At 39.5% G+C, this 15,820-nt stretch overlaps 1 protein-coding gene and 1 long non-coding RNA gene across 2 annotated transcripts; both read right to left on the bottom strand.

The window, feature by feature from the left end:
- Positions 1-1,258: 1,258 nt before the first annotated feature.
- LOC141281073 (uncharacterized) lies at positions 1,259-3,449 on the bottom strand. Its single transcript, XR_012335495.1, has 3 exons — positions 2,349-3,449; positions 2,216-2,254; positions 1,259-2,034 (listed from the first exon to the last, which is right to left on the bottom strand). It is a non-coding gene; the product is annotated as an uncharacterized lncRNA (long non-coding RNA).
- A 5,353-nt stretch (positions 3,450-8,802) lies between these two features.
- psmd3 (proteasome 26S subunit, non-ATPase 3) lies at positions 8,803-15,785 on the bottom strand. The gene is made up of 12 exons (XM_065294862.2): positions 15,491-15,785; positions 14,672-14,862; positions 14,181-14,318; positions 13,034-13,170; positions 12,760-12,950; positions 12,573-12,676; positions 12,378-12,492; positions 12,178-12,297; positions 11,696-11,799; positions 9,532-9,687; positions 9,370-9,420; positions 8,803-9,286 (listed from the first exon to the last, which is right to left on the bottom strand). Exons 1-12 carry the CDS (start codon positions 15,624-15,626, stop codon positions 9,209-9,211), a joined length of 1,521 nt encoding a protein of 506 aa, XP_065150934.2. The 5' UTR covers positions 15,627-15,785; the 3' UTR covers positions 8,803-9,208.
- Positions 15,786-15,820: the final 35 nt, after the last annotated feature.

Raw genomic sequence — 15,820 nt, 5'->3', positions numbered from 1 at the left:
TGCTAAAGAGATGGCTCAGGTTTTGATTAATCACGTCTTTCGGTTACATGGTATTCCGACTGACGTAGTGTCAGATAGGGGTCCTCAGTTCATCTCTCGTTTTTGGCAGGAGTTTTGTAGACAAATTGGCGCCACGGCCAGCTTGTCTTCTGGTTATCACCCCCAGACCAATGGGCAATGCGAACGGGCTAATCAGGATCTCAGTAGAACGCTCCGCTGTCTGTCGTCACAATATCCGAATTCCTGGTGCGATCAGCTCCCGTGGGTTGAGTATTCTCATAATTCTCTTCCCGTTACGTCTACCAATTTATCCCCGTTTGAACTTTCCATCGGTTATCAACCTCCCCTGTTTCCATCACAGGAGCCCGAGGCAGCGGTTCCGTCTGTGTTAGCTTTCGTACGCAGGTGCAGACGCACCTGGAGGAGAGCTAAGACCCTGTTATTATCTAATTCCAGACGAACCAAAGCTGCAGCTGATCGTCATCGGCGACCTCCACCCCGTTATGTTTGTGGTCAAAAGGTATGGCTTTCTACCAAGGATCTGTCTCTCCGTGAGCCTTCTCGTAAGCTGGCTCTGAGATTCATTGGGCCATACAGTATTTCTAAGGTCATTAATCCGGTGACGATAAAGCTTAAGTTACCCCTTTCTCTTGGTCGGGTTCACCCTGTTTTTCATGTATCCAAGGTTAAACCTGTGATGTTTGCTCGCTATAACCCTCCTGTCTCTGCCCCTAATCCCCCCGCCCCTCGTCTAGTGGATGGTGCCCCTGTCTACACTGTTAAGAGGTTACTAGACTCCCGCCGCAGGGGCAGAGGATTTCAGTATTTAGTGGATTGGGAAGGATACGGTCCTGATGAGAGGAGCTGGGTTCCGGGTCGGGATTTGCTGGATCCTGGGCTGATCGAGGACCTCCGTCGGCGACAGGGTGAGTCTCCCGGTCCGTCTGGTGCCGGTCGTGGAGGGGGGGCTACTGTCATGACTGCTGAGTGATCGATGCTGTGTGATCTGTGTGTGTGTGTGTGTTGTTTACCTGTGGTGCCGGTTCCTCGTGTGTTCACTAACTCCGCCCCCTTGTTTCGGTAATTGTTCACCGGTGATGTCTCGTTTACCTTTCCCTTTATATTGCACGTAGTCCTGTCCTTTGTTGCGCGCTCATTGTTTTATCACAGTCCTGCTGCCCTGCCTTGTCTTGTCAGTCGTTTTCTGTCTCTTCCTCTTGTTACCCCAGGGTTGGTTTTCGGCGTTCGGGGACTCGTTTTCGCCCGGACCGCTTGCTTGAGGATTCTGGATATCTTTGACTTTGATTGTCTCTCGGTACAGCTGGTTCGCTTTGTTTTTAGGCGGTATACCAGCTGTCTCTGTTTTCTCTCCGGCTTGCATCGGCACCCGTGAGTGGAGTACACCTTTTACCATTGTGGATTACATTAACCCTTACGACTGTTGTTTCTCGGGACCGCTGGTTCGCTTCGTTTTTAGGCGGTGACCAGTGGTTTCCGGGTGGCTCTTCTTCTTCAGGATTTCACAGTGGATTACCATCTGAGAACTTGGATTACCATCTCCCTTCTCCGCCTGTCATCCACCTTCAGGGCGGCGCGTATCATCCCTCTGTTGCGTGTGGTGACAGTGCTGGTGTTCTCAACGGAGTGCGTGGGTGGCTCTCTCTTTCCCTTCGGATCTGTACTGGATTATTGTGCGCCGTGTGTGGATCTACCAGTGACTTTGCTATCCATTTCTCTATATAACCTTTTCTAAATAAATTGTTAACTTGCACTTGACTCCTGAGTTCTTTTCCTGACACTATGATCCACCTACAACATAATAATACAAGTAATTCTGCTATTAAAAGTAAATGTGCCACAAGAACACACACACAATCTCCAAAATGTTTAAACAGTAAATAACTATTATTATTTTAATGTCAGCATTGAAAGAAACATGCATACGTCACCTTTAAAAACAGGATGTGTCTCTCACATCAAGCAGTCATATGCACTGCCTTCACTCCCAGCAAGATTACCTCACATGTAAAAACTCTGAAATATCAATAAAAAAAGCCTATACACATGTTGTACCACATTCTTTTCATAATTAGTTTAATAAACTTAATGTAAAATATACATGTATATGCTTTTTAACACTTTAACAAATCATTATCCTTAGTCATTGTTAAAGCAGAGTCCTCTAAATATATCATTAGAAAAAGTATGAAGTTACCTGTTATAAAGGGAATGAAGCTTACAGTATAAAGTTCACCTGTTATAAAATAAATAAATTACAATAAGAACACACAAAACTTCAATTTTCAAAATGTTTTTAACCGTAAATGATGAATATTTTACTCTCTTACCTTTTTGTGGCGTTAGTCTGCAGGCGGTTCAGCAGGACTGATGATTCAGGGCTTTTACAGGTGAAAATAATCAGGAGGAAGCTTGAAAATAACTGACTATATTTAAAATAAAAAAGGAGGGAATTAAAGAACCCTTTTGCCAAGACAAAGAACCATTTCGGCAAAAAAGGGGTTCTTCAGTAAGCTATGGTTCTATATAGAACTTTTACCATCGTTTCAGAACCTTTGAAGAATTATTTTTCTTAGGAATGTAGGATTGTGTCAATATTGGTCACAGGCTGTGATTACCACAGATTCCCATCACCTGGCTGTGTCAGGATGAATCAGAGTTGGCTTTCGTGGGTGAAAGGATAAGAAATGAAAACAAAACGTAAAAGTCAAAGTAAATATTAGTCTAGAGTTTGCTTACACATGTGCTGATTTGACAAGTTTGAGCATGATTCTGGTCCATCTACCTGTTTTGTCAGTTAATGCTTGATGAAAGATTAATTCATAAATTTTTATAACCATGAAAGTGTCTCTGAATTCACATGAACTATGTTAGCTGTTATAAACCACCTGACTACATTTGAACTTTAAGCTAAGACAGCAAGTAACTTGATAGGGCTGCCAAAAAAATTCTCTAGTTAGGTTGTTTAACAAAATCAAATGACGTGAACAATTTGGTTCAAGTTATTTATAAACAGATTGGTAAAATCAACACAGTAGGCGAAGCAAATAGTTTGTCCCAATTCATAGTATTAAAAAACAATAGGCGGACCACCTAATACTTCCAGCTAGATTTTAAAGTGTGCATTTGATGGATGTTCCTGGGAGAGGAGTCACCCAACGAAGAAGAAACTTGTCATAAATTCAAAAATGTCGGACAGCGGTAACACAGCTCTATTCAAATGTAAAAACATACAAAAAACTGTTGATCCTTGTGGTTAAATTGCACTTGTTTAACAGCATCCAGGTTAATGGCTCACCTGTTATGACAACATGGCGAATACGAGCAAATTTTATTAACACTGCTCATATTTATACTATAGAGCGTAGGGTCGATGTCTAATCATTAAGTACTTACATTGTATGCGATTTCAAACACAATGATGGTTTAGATTAGATCCAATATATCGGCCAATAATCTGTGATGGTTGATAAAAAGCAATTTTTAGCTGAGCATCCGATAGTTTAAAAACAGCCAATAGTCATGGCCGATATATCCTGTCAATCAAAAGAGAACTGTGAATTTTAACTCTGTGTATAGAAAATGTAAAGAAACATCACTCGTTTAATGTTCAATATTAATAATAATTATGAATAACATTTAGAAATTATTAAAAAAATTTAATAAATGCAAGTTAATATAACAACCAAACTATCATTATCGGCAGACATCAGTCTCAATAATTGTCTATCGTGGAAATATTTAATGTCGTTGCATCTCAAGATCAATAGACCATTTAGCAAGACATTAACAACACTGTGGCAGAATTACTTCCTGTTTCAGTTTAAGTTATTGTTTTATATTTAACACAAGGAAGTCTGACTATAATAATGCTCTTTCATGCATTCTGATTTAGTAACACAGTTTAAGAGTTGTTTCCTCATGCTAAACAAAGGCAAAGTGTCAACAAAGCAATGGGACGCGTGACAGAGTATTTTTGTGCCAGATGCACTTCACCAGGGTTCATACAAGTTTGGGAAGTTTTTTTCAACATGGGTACGTCTTACGTAACATGGGTAGACCTTACATATCCTTTCTTTTATGTGCACTTCCCACAGAAACGCACCGGAGAGCAAGAACCGAGGACGCTAGAAGTCACAGGCATCACTTCGAGCTTTGTTTTATATCAAGACTCTAAAATGGCACGAATGAAGAAGTGTGTTTTGGATGTAAGGAAGTAAGCCAACCTTATGGAAACAATGGATATAGTTTGTTTATCCAGGGTAGCGGCGGAGTGTTGGTTTAACGCTGGATTTCAGAAAAGTAGTGAATCATAAATTATCCAGTGTTGCTTGCTCGTGACTCGCTCCTCTGGCGGTACGCCCCAAGGTGGTTGGGTTTTCCGGAAACAATCGCTATAGAGCTTATCTGTCTTTTATAAATCTGATAAAACTAAAGACTTGAAGATATGAAGGACGTAATAGTACTCCAGATTAACATCAGATACACAGAAACAGCTTTAAAGATTCTCAACCTTTCTTACTTCCAGGCCCCCCTACTGCGCACAATATTTGAAGCCACTCACTTTCAATTTCTACCAAACTAAATATACTAGAGCTTCGCATAACTTGACAGATTGTTACAAAAATAACCAAACACTAAGAAATATTTTCATTCTTAAACATTTTAACTTATTTGAATGCTTATTTTGAATAATTTAAATAATCTTGAGTCCCCTATAGTCCCGGTCCCTTGGTTGAGAACCACTGGTCTCAGGGAAAACATAAAGTGAAACATTTTGGTTTTGTTTGCTAAATTTTTTTATTTTATTTCGTTTTCTTTTAAAAATCTCATTATGTTGTCGCTAATGTACATTTTGAAGTACAATCATACAATTGGGTAGTGAGTGATATTTGGCTTTCTCATGGGTCAGAACATTCAGCAGGTGTTTCTTGTTTGAAAAAATAATTTTGGGGTGAAGTTCTGCATTCAGGTTGATATAAAGATTGACATTTTCGGTTTTCAATTGTAAATTCAATAATGACCAGTTATTATTTCATTTGGAGAAAAGACTATACTCAGGCTGCATCTGAAACCGCATACTGTATAGTAGGTACTGAATAAAATGAAGTACCTACTTACTTGGCGTTAAAACAGTAGGTACTGTATAGTATGAATCCTGGTAGTATGAATGAGATTCGGACGTACTACATCTGCCATGTTGCTACATCACGTGACATACGTCGTCATCACGTCATGCATTTCAGCGCGAAAACAGCCGCGAGCCTCTTCTTCTTCGTTGGATAACTCCTCTCTCGGGGCATCATGGGAAAGTGAAGTGACCATCGTATGCACACTGCAAAATCTAACCGGAAGTAGTAGGTCATCCGGGTACTTTTCGCATACTGTTTTTCGAATACTATGCATTCGGACATACTACTCGCCTCGCCTACTGCATTTCGCGTACTATATTTTTATTTTATTTTACCTTTATTTAACCAGGTGAATCGGTTGAGAACAAGTTCTCATTTGCAACCGCGACCTGGCCAAGACAGGCACAAAGTACAAGGCGACATAAAACTACACATGACATACCGACATTCAAGAACAAAATCATATAAAACACACAGATACAATTAAATGATAATGCAATAAAATAAAATAATATCAACATGTACATCGGTCCGTCAGTAAATTTGAAAGCAAAACTTTAAAAGTGCTGATCGAAACCAAGGATTCTAATTTAAGAGACTTTTGTAAATTGTTCCAATCATTGACAGCAGAAAATTTGAAAGAAAAACGGCCAAAGGAAGTACGTACTTTTGTAGGGACCAAAAAGATGTATTTACTCGAGCGCAAGTTAATTCCCGGCACTGATATGGTTATTAAAGTACTTAGATAAGATGGTGTTTTGTTAAGTATGGATTTATAAATTAACTGATACCAGTGAGTTAGGCGTCGATTATATAACGAAGGCCATCCAACTAATGAGTAAAGAGTATAGTATGTAAAGAGTATAGTATATAGTATGAAGTAGGCGGTTTCGGACGCACCAAAAGTTTCTGGACTCCATTTAGCCCTTTCACAGACCCATGGCCATCCAAAGCACTTTACAAGTTGCCTCACATTCACCTGCCATTGAAAGTTACTAAGGGGATTATTTTGCGCTGCTGCGTAATATTATTGCGCCTGCTACACCCATGTTAGAGTGGCAAAGTCCTTGATTATTACGCCGGTTTGAGAGTATAGATCCTACACTCTCGGAAATAAAGGTACAAAACTGTACCTTTTCTGTCACTGGGGCTGTACCCTTTCAAAAAGTAGCTTTGCACCTAAGGATTTAATTTTAGTACCTTAGAGGTACACACTGGGACCTAAGGGGTTGTGTACACCAAAACTTTTAAACGCGGCTGAAAACGCCTTGAGGACGCCAAATGCCAGCTGTTTTTCAGCTGAGTGCCAGCTTTCTTCAGCTGAGCGCTTTGGTAGCTGTGATACTTCAGCTGCGAGCCGGTTGGTTGCTGTGGTAATGTCCCCCCCCTCCTCCACTGTGATTGGGCGGCCGTGTGAGAACTGACATTGACGAGCGGAGCTTTTCTCCCAAAGTTGAATCTCTTTCAACTTTCGACGCTCAGCTCCGAGCGCAGAAAAACCGCCGAGCGCCGGTTTTCAGCGCGGAAAAAACCCGCTTGCGGCTGGCTTATTTGAAAAATGCCGAGCTTCCATTGGAAACAATTGAAAACATGCGCCGGCCGCGGGCGTAAAAGTTTTGGTGTACACAACCCCTAAGAGAGCATATTAGTATACCTCAAAAATACATATTAGTATCTCAAAGGTTCATATTGGTACTAAATGTTTACATATCTGTACCTAATGGTCCGTACAATTACCTTCTTAAAGGGTGCTGCCCCACTGACAGCTAGGGTACATATTTTGACTTTTTTTTTAACAATGTAGGTCCTTAAGGTACGGTAATCTACCCAAAATTGTATTCTGTTTTGTAGTCCTGTAAAGGTATTAAACGGAAACTTAGGGTACAGCCCCAGTGACAGAAAAGGTAGAGTTTTATACCTTTATTTCTGACAATGTAGCCATATCTGCCTAAAAATTTTTAGCGTGATGCTAATGGTCCAATCAGATTCAATGGATTATGCTAAGCTATGCTAAAAGTGCTAGCACCAGACCCACAGATCAGCTGAATGGATTCCAAAATGATAAAAATCAAATGTTCAACTCTAGGGGGCTGGAAAATGAGCATATTTTCAAAAAAGTGGAGTGTCTCTTTAATACTCTTAAGAATAAGATTTAAGAATTTTGTTCAGGTTAATATTATGACAAGACTGACTCATCACATGGCTATTTCAATCAAACTTAACATCTCCCCAAATGCATATTGCAACAAGCATCACTCTTAATAGTATTTTTATATACAGGTACAATGTTTCCATTGTCCATCCAGCCAACACTTCTGGTAAAATTTGTTTTTTAATATAGAAAATAATAATAAAGCTAACGCGCTCTTCTTTTTTTAAAAGGAAATATGTAATATGGAGAGTACGGACAAAAAAGCTATGAAACTGTGCTTACATTTTGTGCTATAGAAGATCTTTCTCTAATTTAGTGCTTGTCACTTTTTGGATTGTACAAGTGTATATGCATATTAAATACCCTTGATCTGTTCTGTATTTGTTCTTTGTGCAATTTAAAAAATGGTGTGAGAGCTCCTCCAAAAAATCAGCAATTTATTTTTCATGAATTAATCTTTTGATCTGTAAAGATGCTTTTAACTTTTGCTTTAGATGGTTTTGTGGTTTTCATTAGAGCAAATAAATGGGCAATCTTTATAAGTGTAGAAATAATCATACAGAAATAATATATAAATAGTACATATCAATGATTTAATAAATATATAATTGTAGCGATTATAGTGTATATGTGAGGTTTAAGTTTTTTTTTCTTACAGCTAGAATACACTTACTTAGTACTAAAGTTTTTGTAAAAACATTGGTTCACACATTTCCCAGATCTGTAGGATCACACATTTAGGACATTGTTGAATGAATCCATCAAATGTTTCTCACAATCTTTACAGTTTATAATTTATTTAAAAAAAATTTTTTGCTGTAAAGCTGCTTTGCAACATGGCAAAATTGTGTTAAGTGCACACATTGGGTCTCATTCACGAAGCATGCGTATGCACAAATTTCTTCGTAAAATGTGCGTAAGGACGTTTTAACATACAAGTCATGATTCAACAAAAACTTTCGTACTAAAATTTATTTTAAATGTATGCAAAAACCTGTGAACAACTTTGATAACACATGCGCACTGATCATGAAAAAGAAACATATGATATATATCTGTGTTATATATTTTAACATGATTATTGCATACGCGTGGTCCAAGTTGTTCTTACGTTTTTGCATACAATTAAAATCAATTTTAGTATGAAAGTTTAAACGTCCATATGCACATTTTACAAACAAATTTGTGCGTGCGCATGCTTAGTTAATGAGACCCAATGTAAAAAAGACAGCAGGTAACTGTGTGACCCCATCTGTAAAATGATGATTTTAATGCAATAAAAATAAATCAAAAAAAGACTTTAGCTGGGTTTTCACAGGCATTAATAAACCAATCTGCAATATCTAGACATGTAAATGTAATGATTCTTGTCGATGTTGTTTTTAATGTCTGATGCTTCAAAAAGAGATGCAGGCTGTGGTTTTGCCCTGCTTCTCTTTCTGACGTTTCCCTGTTCACTATTTCAGCATCGTGTGCAATGCTGAAACCACACAAGTGAACTGAAGATTTGATCAGTTTTAATAGAAGAAACAATACAAGGGATCAAATGTAATTCGGTACCACAGACATTCCCAGAATATCCCACTGCATATCATCATAACCACGATCCAAACTCCTTCACATCAGAAACCAGCACATTGGATCTGTCTTCGATAAACTACAATTTATTATTTCGCAAACAAAACCAACCATTCAACACCATTGTTGTTATGAATGCACCTTTATAAAACATTGATGCATATACATGTTGTGGAAAGGACTGAAAAACCTCAGCTTCACAGCAAGGTCATTGATTTTGACTGAGCACAGCAGAGACTTACGTGTGAAACAGATGAGCTATTTGTTTTGTTGTGAGATAAAGAAAGAAACATATACATGAATAAAAGAGATATGAGGCACAGCACACTTAAGGAAAACTGTCATCATCGTCCTCTGCCATCTCTTTAGCGAACTCCAGGTCCTGCTGTTCCCTTTCTCTTCTCTCCTGTGGCCACACATGAACATCAGTTTCATCTCAAGTCACCAAACACTTCAATTCTGAGACACACACCACACTGAGACTCTTACCTCAGCAGACTCCAGGTCTTTGTTATAAGCTTTTGGTGGAAATCTCATCGCCTGCACAGACAAATAAGTGTTTCATCAGCAATACAGACCATAACATTTTAACGTATAGCAAATTTAAATGCCGCTGGACTCTGACATCAAAACAACCCATCAGCACATTACCTTGACAGACATGTTGTGGATGTCCAGACAGAAGGAGATGCGCTGATGAAAAGCGAGCTGAGGCTCACGGGTGCTGTAGATGTCCATGGTCTCTTTAGACTGAACGTAGCCTTTCTCATGGTTAATACTGGCCTCAATCACACCATCACGAATCGCCTGATGAGATGCGCAAGATTCATTTTAAATCAAGGATGTTCAAACAATTCTGTATCACAGCAATCTAATGGGGCGTACACACCAAATGAAGATTTAACAATTTAGGAAGTAGATTACATACAAAGTCAATGCAAAGATGCAAACTTGCGCAGGGTGATGCAAATGATGTAAATTCGACAGGGAAAACACATGCTATTCATATCAAATTCATCTTCACGCAAGTTAAAAATATTCAACTCAAGCGGGAAAATGTGCAAAAAAAACCAAACAAACACGTTAAATCCCGCAAGTAACCTAGAGCGAGCAATGTGATGCTTCATGTTTGGTGTTACGCAGCATAATTAGATGTACACACTAAACACAAATGTAACATTTTATGTGAGTAGATTACATACAAAGTCAATGCAATGACACAAATAGACGCGAACATACGCAGGGCGAAGCGAATAATGCAAATTGGGCAGCGGGACTGCAGTGAAAACACACTTGACACAAAAAATTATACTTTGCATGACACAAAGTCCTGCGAGTAATCTAGAGAAGAGATCACGATGTTTTGGGTTTCGTGTGAATGCAACATAACACCATGATTTCACTGTCAATACTCATAACTGATAGTAGAAAAAAAATACTATGGAAGTGAATGGTGCCCCATAATTTACATTTTTTTGTGAACTGTCCCTTTAATGTTGATTGAAGTTTGACTTGGGTCTGTGTTTAAATCCACTATACATCACTATTAAAAGGTACCTCTGTTATAAACCTACCCTATCTCATGGCAAGTTGTGTTATAGTCACAACATTTTTGATTATTTTATTTGTGCTATTGACATGACATGTTCACGGTTTCTTTCTGCATCGTGTCATTTTATATTTTTTCTCATTGTTTACCTATTTTTAAATCATTGTCGCTTGGGGTTAGTGTTAGATTCAGGGTTTGCGTTAGGATGTAATTTTATGTATTGGTTTCTACATGTTTTTCGTCCGCTTTTAAAACTCTTCTTGTTGGGGTTTGGGTTAGGATGCCCCAGAATCTAACCCCAACTGACAAGGTTTTTTCCTATTGTTTTTCCCATTGAGAAAACAAAATATTAAATTACAGAAAGTCATGCCACAGGCCCGAAGAAATTTCGAACAGTTTCTAGAAATTTGTGCTGTGTGCCACAAAAAAGAAATTCGTGCTCCACGAAAAACAGCAGAAAATCATGTTAATAGCACATATAAATGAATCAAAAATTTTGTGACTATAACACGAATTTCTGTGAGATTGGGTTGTTATAAACACATGTATGATTTAATAGATTAACACTGGGATTGGCTATATGAATGTGAAAAAAAAACAGTACAAATGTCAGTTTAAAAAAACTTGGAGGCTGCCATTTCGTTTTTCATCACTATACATGACGTCAAATGGTTTGATTAACACTACAGCGAGGTAAACGTGATAACCAAGTCTATAATCAGTAGATTATAAAAAAAAGATGAGATTTATAAACACACACAGACAGCAGGTGGCGAGATTTGATCCGAATTTCATTAAAAATACAGCATCAGGTCTTCTGTTCAGCCCTTTCACAGAGAGTAACATACATGCAAGATTATGTAAAAAAAAAAAAAAAACGAAGGAATAAAAGAAGATCACAATAAAGGCGATCTGATAGGTAAGAATGTGTGAGTGGGAAATAAAAATTTTTTACATGAAAAACTACAGAAGATACCATAGCATTTACTATAGTAATTTCACATTAACCATGGCATTAGTTTCAAAAGGCGAAACATAATGGCGGCCTCTAATGGTTAAAATGAGCATTACAAGTAGGGTTTTTGAAGTAATGAAAATATTTAATGTGTTTCTACCAATGAATTTCAGTATTTGAATGCAAATATAAAGTATTAAAGCATAGTCGGGGTACCTTTCACTCTGTTGATGTTGGATTATGTTCGTGGACATTTAGTAAGATCTTTGACAATAACAGATAAAGCCATCACATGTGTGCGTGATACTGACCTTGGCCACAATAAACTCGGCATCTTCAGGACTGTCCAGCTGAAGTTTTTGTGCAATGTCAGCCAAAGAAATGCGTGAATATGACAGACTGATCATTCTCACACCTACAGAGAAAACAAACACCAGTGTTAAAATCTTAAAGGCGGGGTGCACGATTTTTGAAAAACGCTTTGTAAAAGGGAGTCAGGCCAAGTACCAAAACACACTTGCAGCCAATCAACAGTAAGGGGCGTGTCTACTAACAGAAATCGTTGCCTGGGTTACGTATGTGTGGGGCGAGTCTATCAAAAGAAGGTCCAGATTCTATTGGGGTAGGGGCGTGCTTGTTCAGACGATTTCAAATGTCAACATTGGCTTTCAGAGATCGTGCACCCCGCCTTTAATCACAGATTCATCATTGCAATATCACCACCTACAAACATGTACTAAAAACCTGCAATATTATAAAAATATGCTCACGTCGGCAGATATAAGATACGCACCTGTTTTAATGACATTGTGTCGGAGGCGGATGATCAGTGTGTATGTGCCATCTGTCTGAAATTTCTCTCCGAACTGATCCAAGGCTTGATTAAATTTGGCAAGGTTTCCAGTTCTTACAGCTGATCAGGGCAAAAAAACACACATCAGAAATTGTTCAATCTACCGGCATATGAATTTGTGCATTTTGTAAAAGAGTTACCTTGAGTGAGCAGAAAGTACGGCATGAGAGATCTCTTGAGAGACGGCTGACGAAACTGCAGACGGTCGGGTATCTCACCCAGCAAAAGCTCAACTACGATCAACAGCTTGTGAACCTGACAGACACAAAGTCAACAGTCACACCACGACCACAACACGCACATGTGTAGTCTGTAGGTCACAGTGAAACACTTACGGTCTGTTTAAAGCCGACGGCAGTGTGCTGAGGTGCCTTCCTCAGGGCGTTGGTTAAAGTCCTCCTCGCTTCTGAATACTCCAGCTGAATGGCCTTTATCCGCCCTGAACCAGTCAACGATTGTCATTGTAAGAAAATCCTCATACACAATGTGCAAAAAACAAAACACTATTCAGTTTGCACTCACCGGTGTAGTAGAGATAGCGAGCCCATTCGTTGTTATTGGCCAGCTCGGGGAAAATGGACTTGGAGACGAGTTTCTCGGCCTGGTCGTATAAATTATACTGCAAGTAGTTTCGCAGCAGAAGGTTGAGAAGCGTGGCCTGACCGTCAGCGTCGTGACGCAGCGTAGCCGTCCTCAAACGCGTGTGCAGGAAACTGAGATCATTCGACAATAGATGTAAGCACAATACTTTATGTCCTATGTAAATAAATGGATCTAAAAAATGATTGATGTTAACCTGCGTAATGTGTCCAGCTGGTTTAAGAACTCGTACACTCGGGAATGGTAGTAGTAACACTTAGCGGCCACTAAATCCAAAGCGCGGCGGTTTTGAGAGCTGATCTTCTGTAGCAGGTCATCTGACACTTTCTGAGCCTGTGCAACATAAAAATTAGGAATCACTGAGTGTTACGTAAGGGATAATGTAGAGGCAGCCGGTAGTTATCAGGAAATAAGCCCCGACAGTGTGATCAGGACCCGACGCGAATAGCACGTAATCTATAGCACGTCAATGACCAACTAGGCCTAATTTAGGACAGAGGTCTAAAAAATTAACATTAGAAATGAAGTGTTAAAGGTGCAGTGTGTACTTTATAAAGGAACTCTTGACAGAAATGCAATATAATATATAATATACATAACTATGGTATCAGTGGTGTAAAAAGACTTTACATAACAAACTGCATTTACACCACGGGTCTCCTTACATGGAAGTCGCTGTCATGTTTCTACAGTAGCCCTAAATGGACAAACTGATCTACGAAGTGCATTTCATCACTATGGTGTATCAGACGAAGACGGGTTTGTCCTGTGCCGCCTACCGTAGCTTCTCTATGCGTTTTGAAAGGGAGGGTTGAGCCACTAGATGTCACTAACATCTACACAGTGGATCTTTTACAGACAAATAATAGTTTTCCACTAGGGCTGTGATGATTAATCATGCAAATGCGTGTTTTTTTTCAATGAATGAATTACGGTGAAATTGCGCCACATCCAAAAGCCAGAGGGCGCTCTTGTGTAGAAACGCCATTTGTGCCACTGAAGCAGTAGCATTACAAACGCTATTCCAGGAAATGTCTAAGGGATATTTATATCGCTGTTCTTCAAATTGTTTCAGGTATTTTCATGATAATAAAGAATATTTTGATTGATTGTGTTTGACGAGCGTTGCTTTTTTAAATTCACATTATAAACGACTCAAACTCATAGTGATTTTAGATTGATAAGGACTTCCTACTGATCACAGAGCCGTAGTACACGCACAAGCTGTGCATGAAACAGAATCGGAGCCTTGCGATTCAGAATCGATCGGGAACGCGATGTATCGTCACAGCCCTAGTCTCCACTGTGCATTTTTGCAATATTGAGCAAGTTTAACAGCTGACCTCGGTGTAGCGCTTCAGGTTGATGAGGTAGACCACCATCAGCAGCTGTAGATACGCCTCCACCTCAGGAATGAGTGGAGCAGCGGCCGCTTTCCCTGTGCGAGGTCTGAACTGCACATCTCCATCCTTATCCACCGGCTGAGGGACACAAACACACACAAACACCGTCAATGCTCCAGCCGACAGGAACACATTTGCTATCTATCACACTATTTAGAGAACACACAAACTGTTAAGTATTAGGCATGTATTTTAATGAAACAAATAATAAGTACTGTATTTTAGACTACTGTACTGTTTAGACATTTTTGCATTTGGCAGATGCTGTGCATTACAACTTACATTACAAAGTATACATTTTTAATCAGTATGTGTGTTCCCTGGGTTTGAACCCATGACCTTTTGTGGTTCCAAAACAATTTTCTACCACTGAGATATGTGAGAGCGTTACAACTGTACAGATGTGAATCTGAAGGTTATGTTTTGCATACCTGCTCGAGGAAGCCGAGCAGAAACTCTTTGCCAGCGGCGTTTGACGTGAAGAATCCGATCACGGCTTTGTAGAGAACGTTGGGATTGAGTCGACGGCTGGTGGAGGGAAGAGCGCGGAGGGCACGGAGAACAAAACGAGGCTCCTTCCCCTGCACGGCTTTCTCTATCTGCTTCACGTGCTCCTTAATGTCTGAAACAAAACAAGATCTGTATGAGAACTGCACTCAACCAATGATATTCAACACTTTTGATTGAAATACTGTTGCTTTTACAGTGGTGATGTAATTGCCATCATGAGTGACACTTGGGTGACATTATATCTCCTAATGCAAGGGTGCATTATAAAAGGGGCAGGCACGTGATTATGAATCATTATTGTGTTTTGACCCATATGCATTTGCAGACACTAACCAATACAGTTTATTATGACTGATCTTACTAGTTACAGAGATGGACCCCCGTCTCATCTCAATGATGCTCTATGTCATTGCGATCTGTGAGGGTCCATTACGTTTAAGATGAGCTTTATGACATGACGTTATAGGATGTGTCAGTCGTGCATTGATTAAATCACAAATCAGACATTAGCATAAGAGAAACAAACCTATTCTTATAGAAGTAAACCGGATATTTACATCACAACTACAGATATCACATGTTTATTTGGTATCATTACAGTGCATGACGTTTTTTTCTGTGGGCAGCGCCATGATGACAAGCTAAACGATTGCATTATCTTCTATCACATAAATCACACACATTGTTTAAAGCAACCGTTTCTGCCTGTAATATTAAAGAGGTGTGAGTGATGTTCAGACCTTCTAGTGTGAGCTGATCTTGTTCTTTAGGTGTTTTCTGCTCGTCCTCGCGCATCTCAACATCCTGCGGCTCAGCACTCGTTTTCTCTTTATCCGCGCGCGCTTTCTCGCGCTTTTTTGCCGTTGATTCTTTCATGTTGCCACTCAAAGTTCAAACGCGATATCTACAGGCGAAATCGCGACCCCCAACGCATAAATAAGACACCGGTGACCGATTAAACTACGCGAAGAACAACACCAGAAGATGACTGGCAAATCTCATGAACCGCGGTGCATTCTGGGACACGCTGTTATTCTCTTGCTTCGACACGAGCGATTGGACGCGCGCTA

Source organism: Paramisgurnus dabryanus, chromosome 19 (assembly GCF_030506205.2).
Source record: "Paramisgurnus dabryanus chromosome 19, PD_genome_1.1, whole genome shotgun sequence".
NCBI classification, from domain to species: Eukaryota; Metazoa; Chordata; class Actinopteri; order Cypriniformes; family Cobitidae; genus Paramisgurnus; species Paramisgurnus dabryanus.
This window is presented reverse-complemented; position numbering and strand designations above follow the sequence as displayed.

What these genes read in the sequence shown, in the direction of transcription:
- psmd3 (XM_065294862.2), bottom strand. Translation starts at nt 15,626, where the DNA reads ATGAAAGAATCAACGGCAAAAAAGCGCGAGAAAGCGCGCGCGGATAAA. An exon ending in CAGCTGGACACATTACGCAG is followed by an intron (nt 12,951 to 13,033) that starts GTTAACATCAAT and finishes GAATGATCTCAG; the next exon opens with TTTCCTGCACACGCGTTTGA. An exon ending in CCGAGTTTATTGTGGCCAAG is followed by an intron (nt 9,688 to 11,695) that starts GTCAGTATCACG and finishes GCATCTCATCAG; the next exon opens with GCGATTCGTGATGGTGTGAT.